Genomic DNA, 8,936 nt, shown 5'->3' with positions numbered 1-8,936 from the left:
ACAGGAGAAACCATTTGGGGACTCCTCCTGCTGCATCAAAAGTATCATCAGGCTGGGTGTGGTGGCACATGCCTGTAATCCCAGCACCTGGGGAGGCTGAGGCAGGAGGATCAAAATTCCAGACCAGCTTCAGCAACTTAGGGAGACCCTCAGGAAATTAGTGAGAACCTGTCTTAAAATAAAAAAGGACTGGGGATGTGGCTCAGTGGTAAAGTGCCCCAGGGCTCAATCTGCAGTACCAAAACAAAACAAAAAAGCATCCTACAGCTTTCCATCTGTCCTAGCTGGGCAGCCACCCAGTGAGGGCAGCTGCTTTGCTTTGTGACAACCCTTAACTCTCAGGAAGGAGTCTGCCTGGCCTTTGGCCTTTCTCTTTTCTGCTACTGTTTCTCCCGGTGGCTTGGCCCACATGCTCTCTCTTCTTGGAGGATGCAACAGAGTTGGAAGTAGGCTGGAGAAATCACAGACATTGGGCACAGAGAGAGTATGGGCATCAAATTCTAGCAACTAATATTTGATTCTTAATGTTCTTCTCTGTAAAATGGTGACCAAGGGCATTGATGTCTTAGTCTCATTAAGAGGATTAGATCAGCAGACTAATTGGTGCACAATAAATATTTATTTCAGCATGATGTTTCTTTTAAAATGTGATGTGTGGAGTTGAACATGATAATTTAAATGTGGTCTGTTCTATAGGGAGCAAGATACTTCTCTTCTCTGGAATATCATCTTAGTCCTTCATTTATGTAGCCTGAAAGTATTAGCATTATCTTTTGAGGGCAGCCAGATTATACTATTCATTCACATTGTACTTAACAGTGCCAATTTCCTCTAAGTCACCGCTTGACTTAAGTTGTAGGCATTTTAAGCCCAATGTGCAAGAATTTAAATCAGATAAAATTTGATAGGAATGAATATTGCTTCAGCTTATTGCTCATTAGCTTCTAGCCAAAGCTTAATCCTTTGAATCATGATCCAATGATAAATATCAACTGCTTCTTCAAGAGATGTATATTCTATAAATCTGATATGTATATGGTTCCTGGAGAGATCACACTGGAGACAGCCAGACCTGAAGTTTGCATCTGAACTCTGGAGTACTCCCAGGGAGGAATGATTAACTTTGTTGAGCCTCAGTTTCCTTTTCTGTAAAATGGAACTAACACATGCATAATAATAGTACTTCGGTGAGTTGTATGAATAAGCTGTCCACCTTCTCAGATTTTATTTGAGCAATTAATAAAAAATATTTGACCAGAATAAGACAAGTCTGAACTCTGTACCACACAACCATCAGCCTTCTTTAAAGCTGGACAGTCATTATTTTTGAGCACACATATCTGCCCCATGACCTAGCCTACACTATTCCATTTCATCTTTTAGGTACATCTGGAAAGGTTTTGTTTAATGCCTTATTAATACTCATAAAGGCAGTTTTCATGGGACTATCTGTATGCATCTTTCTTTCTTCCATCTGAAATTTTGGATGGATAGTTATTATTTTTAAAATTCTCTGTTAATTGGTCCTCCTTTTTCTTCTGAAGGATACATAGAGGTCTCTGGTTTCTAGGCTACCAAATTTCCCAAAATGAAGTTAGAGTTTCCCTGGTTCCTTTTAAAGTCATTGCAGTAAATGGGGGCAGCCTTAGTCAAGACAGATCTCCTTTAACTCCAGGGCTATGTGTGTGTGCACACATGTGTGTCCAATAGTGCAACTTGGCTTGAATGACATCTGTGGACTCTGCTCCTGTCTATTCAGTATCTCCACCGTCAAATGAGAGCTAAGGTTCCTCATCACTGTTGCCATTACCATAGGCAATTAGGATTCTGGGGGAGACAGTGGCTCAATCCAAACTTGAAATCTGTGTGGGGTGGGACGGCAATGTGTTCTGATAAAGCAGGTGGTGAAGGAGAAGCGCCCCCTACCAAGGCATAACAACCAGTCTATAGTAAGTCCTTTTGTTGATGACTTTATCCAAGAGACCATTTTCCCTGGAGACGTTTCTCAACTTTAGACTAATCCTTTCCTGGTCACACAAGTCCTTTTGTTGGGGGACATTGTAAGTGAATACAAGAGGGACAGCCCTCTATAAGCACCAGTTCTGTCTACAAATTCTTTCAACTGTCAGTTTCCCATGTCCTGTTGGGAAATTGACTTTCTGGCCCAGGAATCTCTCTCAAAACAGATGAAATTGTTCAGAAGTTCTCTCTCAGAGAACCTTAGTTTCTGCCCAGTGTTTGAGCCAATCACTGTTAAATTCTAGGCAATGACCATAACAATCTTCCATGGCTTTTTCTTTGAGTATTATGAACCATTGCCTTGAACATCATATTTAAAATATCCCCGGTGTGCAGTATGGAATTAGATTGGAAGCTTCTTAGTAAGCTGAAGCAAATGAAAACTGAGGCAGCATGAAAACAGCCCTAGAAGGGAATAAAGAATAAATAAGATCAAAATAATGAACAATAACATAGTTTGAGTCAAGAAAACCTGTTAAACAGTATTGCAAAGTTTCTAGTGGTAAGTATAAGAGGCAGTATGTTACCGCTGGTAATAAGAACTGAGACTTAAAAAATAATCCAAATCTAACTCTGGGTGTACAAACTACAGTGTTAACTCACCCCAATCCACTACTCAAAACATGCTATGCTTTGAAATAACATGTGAACAGGGCCCATTGCAGTGCCTGGCACATGGAATGCATCCAGAGAATTTTAGTTCCTTCCCATTTCTCCTATAGATAGCAGTAGACATTTTTTTTTTCATGCCTGAAACTGACATTTTAAGGATCTATCATGAGTTTTAATTTTGAGGAATTGCTGCCAGTTACCAAATCCTAATACCTCAATTTACATTTTGACTCTCCTGAAAAGTGAATATTTTAACATAAATTCAATTCAGTGGAAAAGATTTACAGGCCCCCAGTGTCTGTGTGATTACAGCTCTTAGTCTCTTTAACTCCAGCACTCTCAGATTTTGCAGATCCCAAGCCATTTATTAAACAGTTTAATTGCTCTAGCTTTTCCCTCTTGTGGTTCATCTCCTACCGGTTTTATCTCCTTACATTAGTCTCAAGGCCTAGGGATATCATGAGATTAGTCCAGTCGAGACTCAATCTCTTCTTCTGTTCTTCAGTTGCTGGCACAGGCACCAAGCTTGACCAGCTGCATTTAATTGATCTTCTATTGTGATTAATTTATGCCTAATAGGTGACAATTCTTTGTGCAAAGCCACTGTAGATCCGAAAGGCAAGGTTATCTCCCCACCTTCTGGCTGCTAAGTAAGACCAAATACATAACAACAGCAATTGAAATCATCATGATAATGCTAAGGACCACCACCATCTGAGACCATTTTCCTTAGTATCTTTGATCATTTTACGAAGGGCACATGCTTCACTTTATAGATTGCAGCTGAAGTTCATCCAGCTTCTCATACCTAGGTAGTTTGATGTGGCATAATTAAACAATAAAAACTCTGCTCTAGAAAATATTTTTTCTTGAGGAATACCATGCTATTGCATTGCCAATTGTAATTCCAGTTGTATATTGTCAAAATACAAACTTAACGTATTTCATAAAATACTCTGGGGAATAGCTCTATCTCTAAACTTCCCTGTTCTTTGAAGTCTAGATCATTGTTGAAGAGCCAGAAGGCAGACATCCTTGATGTACATATGCCTTTAAATAGTGACAGTCAAAGATAGAGATCCAAGAGAAAGACAAAGAGAAATCCAAAGAGCTGAATCCTGCCATGTGAGTAAGTCGGGTGTGTGTGTAGGGAATATGTTGGTAGTTACCATCTAGGCCCCAACAGCTCTGTTAGCAAGCACGGCCCAGCTGTGCCCACCAAATGGATGGTCAGATTGTAGTATAATGTTTGTAGTTTGGTACATAGCCAGGGTCACCTAAAGAGCTGGCTGGCCCTGTACATGAGTTTCAGCTTGACTTCTCTGTCTAGCCTCCACAGAAGGATCATGTGGGAAGTGCTCCTAGGGATGTCTCTACTATGGTGGCTTTTGGGGTTGTCCCACCTGGCTTCTTGGTTCCTATTGGCAGAATTTCTTTTAGAGTATGGTAGCTTTGGAAAAATCCTCCACAATATCACTTCCTCCTTGAGATTACCTTGGAAGGTCATTTGTACCATTAAGGTGACTACTTATCCTGGTTTACCAGGGACTGTGCCAAATTTAGCACTGAATGTCTAGCATGGCAGGAAACCCCTCTGTTTGGGATAAACTAGGACGATTGGTCACCCTTTCTTATGGTCTTGCTTTGTCAGAGAGCCACCTAAGGAAGGGGGAAATGAGGTCAGTTGTAATGTTTTGTCACAGCTGCATGGGTCAAAGGTGTCACAGTGATCTGGAAGCTTGGAGACAGGTGATATACACTGTCCTCTTCCCCAGGGTAGGAGGTATGATAATGGAGGTCTAAAGCACAGGCCACCTGTTCCTCAGACCCAGAACAGAGATGCTCTGAACTGGTGAATAATGTTCTCTCTGCCTGGCGGCAACTGCTTTTCAGTTCTATCCATAAGGAGCCTCCTTGTTGGGATCACTCACCTGGAAGATTCCTGGTGACTCCACCCCTTCTTTTCACCAGCATTTGCTAAACCAGGCTGGGTGGTGACCTTTCTGGTAGGAGGCCAAAAGGTCACACATTTCTGGTTTTAGCCTCACTCCTGAAACTGTAAACAAAGACTCCTCTGTAGGGAAGAAAAAAGCACCAACATATTATTTCCTGGGATGTTTCACAGTATGTTATACTTTTATGTCTGTTGTAACATTGTCACCTGAAGAGATGTCAAAACACGAGCCAGACTTATTTACTAGTGATTTATAGTAACTCAAGGATGACTCACTTTACCAAATCTACTAATAATCGTCAAGTTCTTCCTACTTGACTCAGGTCACGGCGCATTTACCAAATGAAGACTAGGGCAAGGTAGGGTGCTACGTGTGGCAGATGGTAAAAACAGGGATCGAGTTGGGAGAGACCTACAGACACAAGCAAGGGCAGAAAGTGAGGTGCAAACAAAAGAATTTTGATAATCTGTCCCTTTGGGGAACATCAAGAAAGAGCGTCACCAACCTGGAAAAAGATCAAAATTCAGAATTCTAAGTCCAGTTCTTCATTGGTCCCTGCTTCCCAAATCCAAGAATCCAAGTCCTTTTACATAAAATGGTACAGTATTTGCTTACAGCCTCTGCAGATCCTTCTGTATACTTCAAATCATCTCTAGGTTACTTATAATACCTAATATAATACACATGCTATGTAAATAGTTGTTATATATTGCACTGCTTAAGGAATAATAACAAGAAAAACAGTACATGTTCTATCCAGATGTGAGGTTTTTTTTTCCCCTGAATATTTTTGATCTGTGTGGTTGGTTGAAACCAAAGTCGGTAAACCAACTGATGAGGATCCTTTGGGCACAGAGGTCTATTGTAAGGTTTCTGTTGGACGTGTGGATGACTTCTGTGTCATCAAAAAGTTTTAAAAAATATATAAATAAAACCACTGTCAATTAGGGTCAGTTGGTATTTGGTTCATTGAGCACACTAGCAGTTTCCATGTCCACAGACGCCTGTTTTTATTAAGCGCCTATTGTTTCTGAGTGCTTACTAAACTACAGTTATGGGCCAAATCCTCCAAAAGTTAACATTTAAGAGTTCCATCTACAAATGGGGAAAGCTGAAATCCCTGGCAGATTGCTGTAAATTTAAAGAAGTGAACATATGCAAAACACCTTGAGGAGTTCCTGGCATACAATGTTTCTAATAAGTAGTAGCCATTGTTAGAAACCTTAACAATGGCGCCAAAGCAAATCTACTAGAGAACTCGTTCTCCTCCAAGTCTCACAATCAGCACAAACCTGGGTAGCTCAGAACATCTCACAACTCTATAAAGAGAGAAATTTCTATGTTTGGCTCTCCACATGCATAAAATGTCCTTAATGATAGTGTTTGCTGGAAGATGCTCTCACCCAAAGGGTAGAAATAAACCTGCAATGCTGGCCCTGCCTCGCTTGGCCAGAACTTTCTTAGATGCTGTGGGGAGTCTGTGGCTCTTACTTCTTTGGTTTGGAATTATATATTTGCTAGACTAGAAAGGGGAGACAAGTTTTGTCAATATGCATTTGACATCCCCACAGGGACATTATAATATGCACTTTTGTAGTCAACTTTCTTTTAGCTCATGTCATAGCATGAACAGTTAAATGGCTAAAATAAACAGTGTGTTCAATTTACAGGTGATGCTCAAATGGCCTCAAATCCAAACAATGTTGGGAACTTCTATGGGGGAGAAGTCTCCTTGTGCCTTGGGGACAGTGGCATGAAAAGCTGGGATTTCCCCCAGGCTTCTTTGCCTATCAAAAGCAGCTCCTCAAAAACACAGAGGACTACGGAGAGAGGGAAGGAGGAAGAGAGAGAGAGAGAGAGAGAGAGAGACAGAGACAGAGAGAGAGAGAGAGAGAGAGACAGAGACAGAGACAGACAGAGAGAACAAACAAGGAATCAAAAGGATTCTGGTTTGACTGCGGACTGCCAGACTCTCCTTCCCAACTCAGAAAAAGAAAGAGAAAGGTGGGAAAGAAAAAGAAAGAAAAAAGCCGTAGAGCGTCTCTCCTTCTTCAGCAATCTCACAAATGCAAAACCTTCCACTCTGGTGACTCCTCATTAGCTGACTGAATCTGACAGCATAATTATCGCAGCTGCTTCGCGCTTAGAATAAATAAATACGAAAGTGGGTGTTTAAAAATTTTTTTTTTGAGATGAGAAATTCAGTCATCTCGACAAGTCAGTAGGACAAGTTTATTTAAAACTTTTAGATTCTTATGTATTTAGATCATTTCGGAAGGAGATAATGAGATAGTTGTCTTTCATTCTAATTGAGTTCCCAAGCTCAGGGCTGTTGGCTGTCACCCCTTTCAAACTTTGCTTTAACTTTCCTTCCTTTAGAAATCTGATCCTGGTGTCTCCATTTACTCTTCCTGGGTTGATAACCTGGAGAAGGCGCGGTGCACTGGAGTGCAGAGAGTGACTTAATGGGATTGAGAGGCTAAATAACCTTTCACAGGAAACAAGATAATCAAATCCCTTTTACTTGTCTGTAATGGCAAAAAGAAAAAGCGTAAGTTAAAAAGAAAGCTTGGAAATTATGCCATCCTTTCAAAATGTCTTGCCATTCCCCTCATCACGTGGTCTTTGCACTATGCTTACATATCATCAGTCCATCAGCTGGGGTTGCTTAGTGCATGCAATTATTCAGAGTGTACACGTAGTCCTGACTAGGCGGTAATTTTAGCTCATGTGTATGTATAGAGGCTTCATATCTTCAAAGCCCAAAGGATCACACAGTACCTTAAATTGAAGCTGCTAACTAACAAGGAGTGCACTTCCGACTCTGACTAGGGGCACGGTACATATGCATTTCCCATTAAAGCAGATGATCTTTCCTTTTAAAATTAATTAGTGCCTATTTATCTTTCCTCTCCCTCCTACTTCTCGTTCTCCTAGGACCACACTTACATGAACCAGTGAGCTAAAAGTTTTACAAAATAAACATCCTGTTCCATTTGGGGTAAGGGAAACTTGTGTTGGCCCACTGTGCAGATGGAGAAATTAAGGTTTATGAAGGCCAATAGTGCATGTTGTGTTAAGTGGGGAAAAAAAAGAAGAAAACATAGGTCTTTAACTCTCAATCCAGAACCCAGGCTCCCTGTACCATTTTGTTTTAATCCATTCTTTTAAACAATAAAAATAATTCAATATCAATTTTTAAAAAAATTTGAAAGGGGAAAAATAATCTACAAACCCCCTAAACTAGAAGAACATTTTAACTTTTGTGTGCTAACTTTCAGTTTTATTCATAAGTATGGTAATTTTCACAGGTACATTATAATTTTGTATTCTAGTTTCTTGCAGCTCATGTCCCAGCAGAAGCATTTCCATAGTACCGCACACGTCTGTTAATTATGTTAATTGGCCGCATGGAACTTCATGTTGAGTCAACACACACTTTCCCCAATCCTTTCTCTAGTGTTTAATATTTGAACTTGTTTCCCTCATTTTTATTTTATATTTGTAAAAACCTTATAGATACCACTGCAATGAACATTTTCATTAACCTAGCTTTTATTTTATTTTTTTTTTCCTATTCAATCGTTTCTTTGAATAGTTTTCAGGAATAAAAATACAGGGTAGAATACTTGATGGTGTTTGATTTCTAATGTCATAAATCAGGCAGGAACCACAAGTCTGCATGATTTCAAATTAAAAAAAATAAAGTAATGGAAAAAAACCCCAGCTTTTGGTATTGATTGTTTTGATTACATACATGTCAAAACTGATCAAATTGCATGCTTCAAAATATGTGCATTTTATCGTACTTTAGTTTTACCTCAATAAAGCTATCAAAAAAAAAAAAAAAGAACCCAACACAGGGTAGTAGGGTATGAGCATTTATTTGTGTGATTCCTACCCTAATGCTTTGCAAAAATTGCCCCAGTTTACAGCAGAGAATCATTTTACCACAACCTCACCAGCACTGGGAGTCATTAGGTAAAAGGGAGAATTAACTATCTTAACAGTTATTTGTGTTTATTTAACCCCTAGTAAAGCTGTCTGTTTATTCCATGTATCGGTATGCTCTTTTTGTTTCCTCTTGCATAAACTGCTATTTTATGCCTTTGCCCCATTTTCTATTTGATTCCTCATGTTTGTCTTGTAAAACGGAATGAGTTATAGAGTGAAACAAAAACCATAACCAACACTGAAGTCTTAAAACCCAAGAGTGACTGTGTATGTTATTATAAAAAGAATAGAAACTAAGATCAGATGGCACTGAGGAAGGAGTCAGTGGTACTGGACTGTGAGTCTATTAAATCTAAAAGTGAACCTTCAAGTGTTGCATATTAAACATGTTACCTA

The 8,936-nt window shown here is 39.7% G+C and overlaps 1 protein-coding gene across 3 annotated transcripts in view; it reads right to left on the bottom strand.

The window, feature by feature from the left end:
- Window positions 1–600: 600 nt before the first annotated feature.
- Cdk15 (cyclin dependent kinase 15) overlaps window positions 601–8,936 on the bottom strand; it is a 91,857-nt gene continuing 83,521 nt past the window's right edge. For all 3 annotated transcript variants that reach the window (XM_040294710.2, XM_005338911.4, XM_040294713.2), the window contains exons 13-14: window positions 4,563–4,705; window positions 601–2,424 (exon numbers count right to left, since the gene is read on the bottom strand). In XM_040294710.2, the coding sequence (XP_040150644.2) occupies window positions 4,596–4,705 (110 nt within the window). In that variant the 3' untranslated portion in view covers window positions 601–2,424; window positions 4,563–4,595. The remainder of the gene's footprint in view (window positions 2,425–4,562; window positions 4,706–8,936) is intronic.

Source organism: Ictidomys tridecemlineatus, chromosome 7, assembly GCF_052094955.1.
Source record: "Ictidomys tridecemlineatus isolate mIctTri1 chromosome 7, mIctTri1.hap1, whole genome shotgun sequence".
Classification (NCBI taxonomy): domain Eukaryota; kingdom Metazoa; phylum Chordata; class Mammalia; order Rodentia; family Sciuridae; genus Ictidomys; species Ictidomys tridecemlineatus.
This window is presented reverse-complemented; position numbering and strand designations above follow the sequence as displayed.